The sequence below is a fragment of the Taurulus bubalis genome (genome assembly GCF_910589615.1).
Source record: "Taurulus bubalis genome assembly, chromosome: 15".
In the NCBI taxonomy this organism is placed as follows: domain Eukaryota; kingdom Metazoa; phylum Chordata; class Actinopteri; order Perciformes; family Cottidae; genus Taurulus; species Taurulus bubalis.
In genome coordinates, this window is record NC_136603.1 from 14,939,381 (window position 1) to 14,953,360 (window position 13,980).

Consider the following 13,980-nt stretch of genomic DNA (forward strand, 5'->3'; position numbering starts at 1 on the left):
AAATTGCAGGAAAAAAAAGCTGAGCTAGGGCTCGAACCACTGATCAAAGTGGATAATTGATGTTAAACCTTTTGCTTTCCTCCCCATTCCGACATGTGCACAGATTAGCTTTGTTTGAGGCGCAGCATGATACCTACACAATTCCCTTTAGAGGGAATGGCTCAAAGTTAAGGCTATTATATATATATATATATCCCTCAGGTAGGACACCAAGGCTGAGTTGCACAAACAATGATTAGGTTTAATCCAGTTGCACCAAACTTTAAACCTAGTTTAACCTTAGTTTACAATTAATCCTGGGTAAATATAACCCTTTGGCAATTGTTTAATTTCCACTTAAATCTAGATTAAAATCTAATCTGTGGCACCAGTTATTTTAAACTTGGATTAGCAGTTATATTTAACCCCCACTGGAGGAGGTTTATCTCAGTTTTATTGACAACATGGCTGCATATGTTCGCTGGATTGGGTTAGAGGAAAGAGTTCCTCGCAGGAAAATTAGATAGGTTAAACCCAATTGAATTTGATGACATCAGGGGTATAGATTCACAAAGGAGCCCGTCATATACCTCAATGGGAAGGTTGGACCAGCAATCAAGCATGGAAGTGAGAGGAATTTTGCTGTGCCACCACTTCTCCAGCTTCTGGCAGCTGGAGTTAAACTCCCCTGTTACGGACGGTGTCCGGTCTGGTATGCGCACATGTGTTGTGCTTGTTTTGTGTTGCTTTGTTGTTTTGTCTCCCCCTCCTGTTGTCTTTCTCACACTTCACAGATGTACACACCTGGTTCCAGTCATCCAATCAACCCACCTGTTCCAGTTCTCCAATCAACCAGTGCCCCTGTTAATAGTCCTCCGTTTTGTCACGTCTCTCTCTGCCCCCGGGTCGCTGAGGTTTTGTTAGTGCTTGCTTGTTTGGTTACTCGTTTATGTTTTGTCGTTAGCTACCCCACCTTTTGTGTAAACTACTTCTTGTTAGCATCCTACTTTGGTTTTGTCATTGTCTTTGTTACTTCCTTTGGTTGTGCGCACAGGGTCAATGAGGACAGGTAAGATACCCTGGGGTTTACATCTTGCACTCATGTAAGTTTACTTGTTAATACCCTAGGTTAGAGTGAGCACCACCCCCTGTACTTTTTGGGTGCGAAGCACCTGTCCATGGGGGGTGATGGGGTTTTGTTGAGTTCTTTTTTTTGGTGCCACTGAAAGTCCTTGTTGTTCCCTGTGTTGCCATTTTTTTGTGAATAAACGTGTGACTGCACCCGCTCTGGTCCGGATCTGTTGTTTTTTATGTTGCGTCCCACGCCGAGCCACCACGGGGCGTAACACCCCCATTAACTGTCAGCAACATCTTTTCAAATGTTGAATAGTTTGACCCTCTTTGATGTGCCATAATAGCTAGCTGGAGTGGCGGGTTTTATTAGCAATAGCCGCTGTAGTGGTAGGCTATATACGGTAACTGACAGTATCAGTAACGGAATTTTTTCACGGCAACAAACTAATTCCGTTTAACTAGTTTAGCTAATCCAGGGTTAAAATGAAGATGTGCAACACATCTGATTAATTATAAACCAGTTTAAACCCAGATTTACTAACCCTAGATTAACTCTAAACCAGGATTAATTTAATCCATGTTGGTGCAACCCAGACTGCCAGATGAACCTTTGGCCATATCACCTTAAACTTAGTATAATTGCAGAACAGTGAGTTTAAGTACCAAATATACACCTTGAAGGAATCATTAAGTAAAAGGCAAGACACAAGTGGAAACACAAGTCACTGAATTGCTCTCAAGTTAGCATGAACAGCGGTAAAGGAAACTGAATAATCCGTGATATACTGTACAATACGCCGCGACACATTTACATAACAGATTCCAGTCAAACAAAAGCTGGCATGCCCATTTGGGGCTTAATTGACCCAACTACATGAGATATAAAACTTGTAGCAGTCATGGACTATACCAAAACTAAGCATACCAGTCTGAGAATTGGTGTAGTCCAAGAAAAGTGTGGCCTTCGTGTAGCAGTTGGGTACTCTCTTGCGTTGTGTAATTTCTTAGTAACGTAAAGCACACTTGGAATTGTATTGGCGTCACCAGCAGAGACGTGACAATGGCCTGGCAAAACAAATACGTCAGCTTCTCATAGCCCACCTCGCGGTCATAGCTCTGGTACTAATAAAGGAAACAAACCTCTTGAAACACAGCCTACAATAAATTATATACACTTGTTTAGCTAGCACAACAGAGCTCAATACAGATCCACCTACCACAGGGAAAACGTGTTGCAGACTGGACAGAGCACACGGGGTGCACCGCTCAAGTATGCAGGGGCGCAGAAGGGGCGGGGCTCTAATGTCTCACAGCACACTAATTTCTGTGGCTGACTGACAACATATTGTAGGAAAGGACAGTGATGACAAGTAGAATCATTAACTCCGTTACAGTCGTACCATTTGCTTAATTTGTCTCTGCCACTTGTACGTGCTATAAACACAGCCCTTCTTATTTTAACATCGTAGATGCAGCAAAAACTCATGCACGAGAGGTCAATATAATTAAATTCAGCTTTTATTTTTCCATCACAATAAACACAGAAGCCCCGCTGGCTTTAGACTCCAGCTTTCATCTGGTTGTTGGGTGGGAGCGCCTTTCCCAGGTGGATCCCAACAGTCAGCCCATACTCCTTGGCAGCGTGTTTCTCATGGACCTCAGGCTTCAGCTGGAAACCCTTCTCCCCATCAAAGCAGTCGGAGGGAGTGAAGGAAAGGGGTTTTTCTTCCAGGACGCCTTGCAGTCGGGTACTCCAGCCCCCCAGCATGGTGCTGCGAGCCTCAGAGGGAACGTGAGACGGAGCCCAGAAGATCTGAGGGGCCAGAACCTGGAAGCCACAGTAGTGCAGGATGCCGTTCTGGAGAGAGAAACAGTTTAAAGTCAAATGTTGTGCTTTCAACAGCTCATTCAGAACTAAAGCCTCCAAGTCTGTCCCTTCTAGACAACAGTAGGAACCTAGCAAACTCTGACAGTGCCCTACTCCATCCTGAGATATGAATGGGTCATGCTAAAGTCACCATTAAACTCCCAAATCATACATTCTTAAGCAGTAATACTTAGTTGAAGCAATATCCTGATGCAGTACCTGTAGTGGCCACAATGTGACATTCATGTCTCCATTAATACCATCTGCACTAAACATGGACTCCTGAGACCCAGTGGTGAAGGACAGCATGGCCTTCTTGTCCTGTGGAGAACGAAAGCAAATTAGAAAAAAGTAACACAACAGCTTTAGACTGGAAATGCAAACTGCTTGATTTGAGCCTTTACCTTGAAGAGTCCCTGGCTGTATCTCTTCTCTTGAGTGTAGGCGTAGCCCAGTGTGAGCACCCGGTCAATCCATCCCTTCATGATTGCAGGAACAGTGAACCAGTACATGGGGAACTGAGGAGTAGGACCAAGTGTTAGTATTGATCATAGAGAGGCTTAATACACATTACAGTCACCAAGCAGCTACCTGAAAGATGATGAGGTCTGCCCGAGTGAGTTTGCGTTGTTCCTCAGTGATGTCTGCACACAGCTTTCCTTCCTCCCATGCCAGTTTGGTCTCCTCTGCATAACAGAAGTGATCGGCATTCTTGACTTCTCCTGCAGAGAGAGTATTGCATTTAAACGCTTAAGTTCAATAAAAAGCCAAACTTCTCAATGCCATGAGAGATATTGATATACCGGTGAGGTCCTCAGCAGTTGCAGTGGCTTTAAACTTCATGGCGTACAGGTCTGATACTTCTACTGTGCAGCTCTGAGCTGCTAAAGCTTTCACAGCAGCATCTTTGGCTGCAGCGTTGAATGAGCCAGAGCTCTGGTGGGCATACACAATCAACACTTTCTTCACAGCTAAAGCAAGAATTAGAGAACAGAGATGAGCACACATCAGATCAGAAAGTTAGCAATAAAAGAACACATAGAAGATAACTCACCCATTCTGAATACTGATGTCAACTGCTGAGCTTTACAGATAGCTGGTGTGTTGACTGAGAGAGCAGGTCAGTCTGGAGTAACATTCAAGATGCTGTTTTATACACTACAAGACTCAACACAGGGTTCTCACAGGTGCTGTCACACAGCAATCAAGGTCATCAACCAATCACCTGGCTGGTTTGACAGCACCTGCGAGAAGGCTGTGTGTGTATAAAACAGCATCTTGAATGTTGCTCCAGACTGACCTGCTCTCTCGGTCAACACACCAGCTATCTGTAAAGCTCAGCAGTTGCCGTTGACATCAGTATTCAGAATGGGTGAGTTATCTATTATGTGTTCTTGTATTTTCTGAGGTATTTAGCAGCATGTGTGTAATGTTGGATTTCAAGTTGTACTAGTTTCACTTACTAACTTTCTGATGTGTGCTCATCTCTGTTCTCTAATTCTTGCTTTAGCTGTAAAGAAAGTGTTGATTGTGTATGCCCACCAGAGCTCTGGCTCATTCAACGCTGCAGCCAAAGACGCTGCTGTGAAAGCTCTAGCAGCTCAGAGCTGCACAGTAGAAGTATCAGACCTGTACGCCATGAAGTTTAAAGCCACTGCAACTGCTGAGGACCTCACCGGTATATCAATATCTCCATGGCATTGATACGTTTGGCTTTTATTGAACTTCAGAATATGAATGCAGTTCTTTCTCTGCAGGAGAAGTCAAGAATGCCGATCACTTCTGTTATGCAGAAGAGACTAAACTGGCATGGGAGGAAGGAAAGCTTTGTGCAGACATCACTGAGGAACAATGCAAACTCACTCAGGCAGACCTCATCATCTTTCAGGTAGCTGCTTGGTGACTGTAATGTGTATTAAGCCTCTCTATGATTAATACGAACACTTGGTCCTACTTCTCAGTTCCCCATGTACTGGTTCACTGTTCCTGCAATCATGAAGGGATGGATTGACCGGGTGCTCACACTGGGCTATGCCTACACTCAAGAGAAGAGATACAGCCAGGGACTCTTCAAGGTGATGGCCCAAATCAAGCAGTTTGCATTACTAGAATGAAGCTGTACTTTTACTTCTAACTTGCTTTCTTTCTGCATAGGACAAGAAAGCCATGCTGTCCTTCACCACTGGGTCTCAGGAGTCTATGTTTGGTGCAGATGGTATCAATGGAGACATGAATGTCACACTGTGGCCACTACAGGTACTGCATCAGGATATTGCTTCAACTGGGCATTAAATATTCTGAATGTAGGATTGGGGAATTTAATCGCATTCATGTGCGACCTTAGAATGAAACCTTCATATCTCAGGAGGGAATGGGGCATTATCAGAGTTTACTAGGTTCCTACTGTTGTCTAGAAGGGACAGACTTGGAGGCCTTAGTTCTGAATGAGCTGTTGGAAGCACACCATTTGACTTTAAACTGTTTCTCTCTCCAGAACGGCATCCTGCACTACTGTGGCTTCCAGGTTCTGGCCCCTCAGATCTTCTGGGCTCCGTCTCACGTTCCCTCTGAGGCTCGCAGCACCATGCTGGAGGGCTGGAGTACCCGACTGCAAGGCATCCTGGAAGAAAAACCCCTTTCCTTCACGCCCTCTGACTGCTTTGATGGGGAGAAGGGTTTCCAGCTGAAGCCTGAGGTCCATGAGGAACACGCTGCCAAGGAGTATGGGCTGACTGTTGGGATCCACCTGGGAAAGGCGCTCCCGCCCAACAACCAGATGAAGGCTGGAGTCTAAAGACAGCGGGGCTTCTGCGTTTATTGTGATGGAAAAATAAAAGATGACTTTAATCATATTGACCTCTCTTGCGTTAGTTTTTGCTGTCTCTACAAGTTCATGATCCAAATATGAAGGGCTGTGTTTATAGCTCGTAGCACAACATCCATTTTCTTTTGTTTATGATGTAAAGCAGGGGTGTCAAACATGCGGGCCGGCTCCGGCCCACCAGAGGGTCCAGTCCGGCCTGTGGGATAATTGTTAAAATTGCAGGGAAAAAAAGCTGAGCTAGGGCTCGAACCACTGATCTCCTGATCTAAAATGAAGGCAAAGTGACGCTAGCAGGATCATTGATGTGAAACCTTCTGCTTTCCTCCCCATTCTGACAAGTGCACAGATTAGCTTTGTTTGAGGTGCATGTTTCATTCTTAAGGTTTCAACCCAGTGACTTGAACAGCCTTGTCGATCAACTTTAATTCCTCAGTCTAGTAGATGTAAAATTCCAAGGACGTAATTTTTCCTGGATCCTGTTACTCTACAAAACTTTAGGAATAGACAGTCATCACATCCGTCAGTAAAATACACTCTGGCTTGTTCTGCCAGTTTCTCAAACTTTACTCGGTTGCAAGCAAGAAAACCTTCTGCTCTAACAAAGCTTGAGAACACCATGCAGAATAAGTAACATGTTCATCCCCAGTCAGACCTGCGCAAAAGAGCTTTGATGTGCAGCAAGTTTCATTAAGGTTACAACCTAGGGACCTTATCAGCCTTGTTGAACATTAAATAGTCTAGATGTGAAACTACATCAATGAAGAAATTTTACCTGGATCCTGTAAGATGTCAAGGAGGAAGTGTATATAGAAAAACAGGCTATCATTGCCAAAACACAGGGCACAATTGTGACTGCTATACACAAATCCCTTTAGAGGGAATGGCTCAAAGTTAAGGCTATTATATTTATATATATATATATATATATATATATATATATTTTATATTTATATATATTTATATATATATATATATATATTTTATATATATATTTTATATATATATATATTTTATATATATATATATATATTTTATATATTATATATATTATATAATTATATATATATATATATATTTTATATATATATAATATATATATATTATATAATTATATATATATATATTTTATATATATATATATATTATATATATATATTATATATATATATTATATATATATTATATATATAATATATATATATATATATTATATATATATATTATATATATATATATATATATATATATTATATATATATATAAAATATATATATATATATATATATAAAATATATATATATATATATATATTTATTTATTTTATATATTTATTTATTTTATATATATATATATATATATATATATATATATATATATATATATATATATATATATATATATATATCCCCCTCAGGTAGGACACCAAGGCTGAGTTGCACAAACAATGATTAGGTTCAAACCAGGTTTGTTTTTTAATCCAGTTGCACCAAACTTTAAACCTAGTTTAACCTTCGTTTACAATTAATCCTGGGTAAATATAACCCTTTGGCAATTGTTTAATTTCCATTTAAATCTAGATTAAAATCTAATCTGTGGCACCAGTTATTTTAAACCTGGATTAGCAGTTATATTTAACTCTTCCCCCCCCCCCCCCCAGAGGAGGTTTATCTCAGTTTTATTGACAACATGGCTGGATTGAGTTAGAGGAAAGAGTTCCTCGCAGGAAAATTAGAGATTGGTTAAACCCAATTGGATTTTATGACAACAGAGGTATAGATTCACAAAGGAGCCCGTCATATACCTCAAAGGGAAGGTTGGTCCAGCAATCAAGCATGGAAGTGAGAGGAATGTTGCTGTGCCACCACTTCTCCAGCTCCTGGCAGCTGGAGTTAAACTCCATTAACTCAGCAACATCTTTTCAAATGTTGAAAAGTTTGACCCACTTTGATGTGCCATAATAGCTAGCTAGCGTGGCAGGTTTTATTAGCTATAGCCGTAGGCTATATACGGTAACGGAATTTTTTCACGGCAAACTGACTGTTTAACTAATCCAGGGTTAAAATGAAGATGTGCAACACATCTGATTAATTATAAACCAGTTCAAACCCAGATTAATTTAATCCATGTTGGTGCAACCCAGACTGCCAGACGAACCTTTGGCCATATCACCTTAAACTTAGTATAATTGCAGAACAGTGAGTTTAAGTACCAAATATACACCTTGAAGGAATCATTAAGTAAAAGGCAAGACACAAGTGGAAACACAAGTCACTGAATTGCTCTCAAGTTAGCATGAACAGCGGTAAAGGAAACTGAATAATCCGTGATATACTGTACAATACGCCGCGACACATTTACATAACAGATTCCAGTCAAACAAAAGCTGGCATGCCCATTTGGGGCTTAATTGACCCAACTACATGAGATATAAAACTTGTAGCAGTCATGGACTATACCAAAACTAAGCATACCAGTCTGAGAATTGGTATAGTCCAAGAAAAGTAGTGTGGCCTTCGTACCATTTACTTAATTTGTCTCTGCCACTTGTACGCGCTATAAACACAGCTTTTATTTTAACAAGGTAGATGCAGCAAAAACTCATGCACGAGAAGTCAATATAATTAAATTCAGCTTTTATTTTTCCATCACAATAAACACAGAAGCCCCGCTGGCTTTAGACTCCAGCTTTCATCTGGTTGTTGGGTGGGAGCGCCTTTCCCAGGTGGATCCCAACAGTCAGCCCATACTCCTTGGCAGCGTGTTTCTCATGGACCTCAGGCTTCAGCTGGAAACCCTTCTCCCCATCAAAGCAGTCGGAGGGAGTGAAGGAAAGGGGTTTTTCTTCCAGGACGCCTTGCAGTCGGGTACTCCAGCCCTCCAGCATGGTGCTGCGAGCCTCAGAGGGAACGTGAGACGGAGCCCAGAAGATCTGAGGGGCCAGAACCTGGAAGCCACAGTAGTGCAGGATGCCGTTCTGGGGAGAGAAACAGTTTAAAGTCAAATGGTGTGCTTTCAACAGCTCATTCAAAAATAAATCCTCAGTCTGTCCCTTCTAGTCAACAGTAGGAACCTAGTAAACTCTGAAGATGCCCCATCCCCTCCTGAGATATGAAGGTTTCATTCTAAGGTCGTACATAAATGCCATTACATTCCCAAATCCTGACTATTTAATGCCTAGTTAAACAATATTCTGATACAGTACCTGTAGTGGCCACAGTGTGACATTCATGTCTCCATTGATACCATCTGCACTAAACATGGACTCCTGAGACCCAGTGGTAAAGGACAGCATGGCTTTCTTGTCCTGTGCAGACCAAAAGCAAATTAGAAAAAAAGTGCAACACAGCTTTAGACTGGTAATGCAAACTGCTTGATTTGAGCCTTTACCTTGAAGAGTCCCTGGCTGTATCTCTTCTCTTGAGTGTAGGCGTAGCCCAGTGTGAGCACCCGGTCAATCCATCCCTTCATGATTGCAGGAACAGTGAACCAGTACATGGGGAACTGAGAAGTAGGACCAAGTGTTAGTATTGATCATAGAGAGGCTTAATACACATTAGTCACCAAGCAGCTACCTGAAAGATGATGAGGTCTGCCTGAGTGAGTTTGTATTGTTCCTCAGTGATGTCCGCACACAGCTTTCCTTCCTCCCATGCCAGTTTAGTCTCCTCTGCATAACAGAAGTGATCGGCATTCTTGACTTTTCCTGCAGAGAGAGCATTGCATTTAAACGCTCAAGTTCAATAAAAAGCCAAACTTCTCAATGCCATGAGAGATATTGATATACCGGTGATGTCCTCAGCAGTTGCAGTGGCTTTAAACTTCATGGCGTACAGGTCTGATACTTCTACTGTGCAGCTCTGAGCTGCTAAAGCTTTCACAGCAGCGTCTTTAGCTGCAGCGTTGAATGAGCCAGAGCTCTGGTGGGCATACACAATCAACACTTTCTTCACAGCTAAAGCAAGAATTAGAGAACAGAGATGAGCACACATCAGAAAGTTAGCAAGTGAAACCCTAGTACAGTTTGAGATCCAACATCACACACATGCTGCTAAATACCTCAGAAAATACAAGAACACATAGTAGATAACTCACCCATTCTGAATGATTATGTCAACAGCAACTGCTGAGCTTTACAGATAGCTGGTGTGTTGACTGAGAGAGCAGGTCAGTCTGGAGCAACATTCAAGATGCTGTTTTATACACCACAAGACTCAACACACAGCCTTCTCACAGGTGCTGTCAAACAGCAATCAAGGTCATTAACCAATCACCTGTTCTCTCTCAGAACTGTCATCAACATATCAACATATCCTTTACTGAGTCTGGACAGCTTTTTTAAATGGGGAGTGGAATTTATGTACCACTAAAAGGTTAAGAATATGTAGGTTTGTATCAGTTAAACCAGCTACAGATTTAGCCTATAGATTTAGGATATTTTGCAACAGTATGCAGATGCTATGAAAATAAAAGAATACATTGTTTATTGTAAAATTGACAAGGACAACACTAACCTATCCATGGAGGAATTACCAAACTGGCCTATCAGGGGTCAAGAGGCCCGTATTCCAGGGTGTCCGTTGTGACTCTTGGTCACATGTTTTTGTTTTAAAAAGACAGGGCTCTGTCAAAAGTAAGGATGTTTTGATCTGCTTTTTCGCCCCTCATTTGGTAAAAGTATTTTCATACAAAGACTAAGTTGAGTAAGGATACCACATCTGATCCAGTTTCATTATCATTTGTTTATTTTGTTCCTGTAGCTGCTAAACGGTTAATTCCTAAAGTTGTGTACATAGTTTCTTGTATAACACCTGTGGGAATGGATGTCCCTTCATCTTCAGCATGAACAGAATACTGAATGTGAGGTGCAGTTGACCTTCAATATGTCACTGAAAAGAGGAAAGGTGGTGATTAGGGGGGCTGTTGAAAGTCAGTCCATTTCCCTACTAAAGTATAAATAATGTATCCGTTTACCACTGTATGTTGACCGTGACCAGTATCTTTTCAAATAAAGATAGTTTTTATGCCATTCATGGTTTAATCAGTTTGTTAATATCTGCCAGAGCTTGAAGGGGAAAGTGAGTAATCCCTATCCAGATGGTGAGTAATGAAAGTTGGCGGTATATTGGCAGGACACAATTTTAAAGCATGCAACTTCAGACTAAGAATGCAATGGACAGTGTTTCTATTTATATACAGGTGCTCACCTGACTTTATAACAGGATTCAGGAAAATGATATTGAAAGTAGTTTCACGTCTAGTAGACTTATAAATTTATGTTCAGCGACGAGGCTGATAAGTTCACTCGGTCGTAACCTTTAGAATGAAACTGGCTGCACCGCAAAACTAATCTGTGGGCACGTCAAAATGAGGATGAAAGTGAAAGCTGGAGGTTTAACAAACATTATCCTGCTGGGTCATCACTTCACGCCAGTTATATTTTCATAGAAGATCCGGATATTTTATCTTGCACGCAACCAGGCGAGGGTTGATGGGAGAACCGAGCAAAACAAGCCAGACTGTCTTTTACTGAAGGATGTGATGCACCTGACAATATGGCAGGACTGGAGTTGTCGTCAACCAATTACTGTTACCAGCATTTTCACGCTACTCAAATCTTTACTAAAGAAACTTGTACGTGCTATGAACCCAGACCATCATATTTGAATCATGACATTGTAGTAAAAACTCATGCAAGAGAGGTCAATATAGTTAAAGTAAGCTTTTATTTTTTCCATCACAATAAACACAGAAGCCCCGCTGTCTTTAGACTCCAGCTTTCATCTGGTTGTTGGGCGGGAGCGCCTTTCCCAGGTGGAGCCCAACAGTCAGCCCATACTCCTTGGCAGCGTGTTTCTCATGAACCTCAGGCTTCAGCTGGAAACCCTTCTCCCCATCAAAGCAGTCAGAGGGAGTGAAGGAAAGGGGTTTTTCTTCCAGGACGCCTTGCAGTCGGGTACTCCAGCCCTCCAGCATGGTGCTGCGAGCCTCAGAGGGAATGTGAGACGGAGCCCAGAAGATCTGAGGGGCCAGAACCTGGAAGCCACAGTAGTGCAGGATGCCGTTCTGGGGAGAGAAACAGTTTAAAGTCAAACGGTGTGCTTTCAACAGCTCATTCAAAACTAAATCCTCATAGTCTGTCCCTTCTAGACAACAGTAGGAACCTAGTAAACTCTGAAGATGCCCCATTCCCTCCTGAGATATGAAGGTTTCCTTCTAAGCTAGTACATAAATGCCATTAAATTCCCAAAGCCTGAATATTTAATGCCTAGTTAAACAATATTCTGATACAGTACCTGTAGTGGCCACAGTGTGACATTCATGTCTCCATTGATACCATCTGCACTAAACATGGACTCCTGAGACCCAGTGGTGAAGGACAGCATGGCTTTCTTGTCCTATGCAGAAAGAAAGCAAGTTAGAAGTAAAAGTACAGCTTCATTCTAGTAATGCAAACTGCTTGATTTGAGCCTTTACCTTGAAGAGTCCCTGGCTGTATCTCTTCTCTTGAGTGTAGGCGTAGCCCAGTGTGAGCACCCGGTCAATCCATCCCTTCATGATTGCAGGAACAGTGAACCAGTACATGGGGAACTGAGGAGTAGGACCAAGTGTTAGTATTGATCATAGAGAGGCTTAATACACATTAGTCACCAAGCAGCTACCTGAAAGATGATGAGGTCTGCCTGAGTGAGTTTGCGTTGTTCCTCAGTGATGTCTGCACACAGCTTTCCTTCCTCCCATGCCAGTTTGGTCTCCTCTGCATAACGGAAGTGATCGGCATTCTTGACTTCTCCTGCAGAGAAGTCAAACTGCATTCATGTTCTGAAGTTCAATAAAAGCCAAACGCATCAATGCCATGGAGATATTGATATACCGGTGATGTCCTCAGCAGTTGCAGTGGCTTTAAACTTCATGGCGTACAGGTCTGATACTTCTACTGTGCAGCTCTGAGCTGCTAAAGCTTTCACAGCAGCATCTTTAGCTGCAGCGTTGAATGAGCCAGAGCTCTGGTGGGCATACACAATCAACACTTTCTTCACAGCTAAAGCAAGAATTAGAGAACAGAGATGAGCACACATCAGATCAGAAAGTTAGTACGTGAAACACTAGTACAGTGTGAGATCCAACAGTACACACATACTGCCAAATCCCTCAGAAAATACAAGAACACATAGTAGATAACTCACCCATTCTGGATGATGATGATGATGATGATGATGATGATGGCAACTGCTGCGCTTTACAGATAGCTGGTGTGTTGACTGAGAGAGCAGGTCAGTCTGGAGCAACATTCAAGATGCTGTTTTATACACCACAAGACTCAACACACAGCCTTCTCACAGGTGCTGTCAAACAGCAATCAAGGTCATTAACCAATCACCTGTTCTCTCTCAGAACTGTCATCAACATATCAACATATCCTTTACTGAGCCTGGACAACTTTTTTAAATGGGGAGTGGAATTTATGTACCACTAAAAGGTTAAGAATATGTAGGCTTGTATCAGTGTTCTTTTATTGGGACTTCGCGCTTGACAGGTCGTGATCTGGAAGAATCTGCTTACCTGCCAAATGCGGAGTGCTTTTTTTGCCTCTGTCCTGTGGAGCTTGTTGAAAGTCAATCCACTTTCCCATAAATAATTTGTCTTTCTACTTTTTACCACTGGATGTTAACAGTGCACAGTATCTTTCCCAGTAAATAGATTGTGTTAATGCCGCTCATGGTTTAATCACAGTTTGTGAATATCTGCCAGAGCTTGAGGGGGGAAGTGAGTAATCACTTTCCAGATGGTGAGTCATGAATTGTGGCTGTTTATTGGCAGGACAGAATCATTGTAAAGCATGCAAACTGCAGCCTTTAACAGATTAATGTCACTGATCTAATCACTCAAATGACCAAAAGTAAACAGAGCACCAGGATTTACCGTGATTCTCGTAGTGCGCGCTCAGCACTGTTGCCTGACAGGGTTACAAATTAAAAGTCCTTCAAGTGGTTCATCAGCTGGAGGAAGGTCTTGACCTTCAATAGTTTCTTTGAAACTACTATCTGGCATTGTAGTTGTTGTATTTTCTCTTTGGAAACAATTGTATGCTATGCTCACTACTATAACAACGAAATTAAATATATAAGCAAAATACTTTTTATCATCACATAATCTTCATGCTCACCTTTTCGTCTCTTCTGTCCTCGTCGGGATAATAAGTCACTTATTATATTTTGTCAGCCAAGTAGGGATTCCT

At 41.8% G+C, this 13,980-nt stretch overlaps 4 protein-coding genes across 4 annotated transcripts; 1 reads left to right on the plus strand and 3 right to left on the minus strand.

The window, feature by feature from the left end:
* Positions 1-2,611: 2,611 nt before the first annotated feature.
* LOC306747810 (NAD(P)H dehydrogenase [quinone] 1-like) lies at positions 2,612-3,978 on the minus strand (the record flags this gene model as incomplete). Its single annotated transcript, XM_079230910.1, has 6 exons — positions 2,612-2,911; positions 3,140-3,241; positions 3,325-3,438; positions 3,512-3,642; positions 3,724-3,891; positions 3,975-3,978. 6 exons carry the CDS (start codon positions 3,976-3,978, stop codon positions 2,612-2,614), a joined length of 819 nt encoding a protein of 272 aa, XP_079087036.1.
* A 310-nt stretch (positions 3,979-4,288) lies between these two features.
* LOC306747811 (NAD(P)H dehydrogenase [quinone] 1-like) lies at positions 4,289-5,714 on the plus strand (the record flags this gene model as incomplete). The annotated part of the gene is made up of 6 exons (XM_079230911.1): positions 4,289-4,292; positions 4,431-4,598; positions 4,678-4,808; positions 4,882-4,995; positions 5,075-5,176; positions 5,415-5,714. 6 exons carry the CDS (start codon positions 4,289-4,291, stop codon positions 5,712-5,714), a joined length of 819 nt encoding a protein of 272 aa, XP_079087037.1.
* A 2,704-nt stretch (positions 5,715-8,418) lies between these two features.
* On the minus strand, positions 8,419-9,840 carry LOC306747812 (NAD(P)H dehydrogenase [quinone] 1-like; the record flags this gene model as incomplete). Its single annotated transcript, XM_079230912.1, has 6 exons — positions 8,419-8,718; positions 8,947-9,048; positions 9,132-9,245; positions 9,317-9,447; positions 9,529-9,696; positions 9,837-9,840. 6 exons carry the CDS (start codon positions 9,838-9,840, stop codon positions 8,419-8,421), a joined length of 819 nt encoding a protein of 272 aa, XP_079087038.1.
* Positions 9,841-11,507: 1,667 nt separating this feature from the next.
* LOC306747813 (NAD(P)H dehydrogenase [quinone] 1-like) lies at positions 11,508-12,932 on the minus strand (the record flags this gene model as incomplete). The annotated part of the gene is made up of 6 exons (XM_079230913.1): positions 11,508-11,807; positions 12,038-12,139; positions 12,219-12,332; positions 12,404-12,534; positions 12,616-12,783; positions 12,929-12,932. The coding sequence occupies 6 exons, from the start codon at positions 12,930-12,932 to the stop codon at positions 11,508-11,510; spliced, it is 819 nt and encodes a 272-aa protein (XP_079087039.1).
* Positions 12,933-13,980: the final 1,048 nt, after the last annotated feature.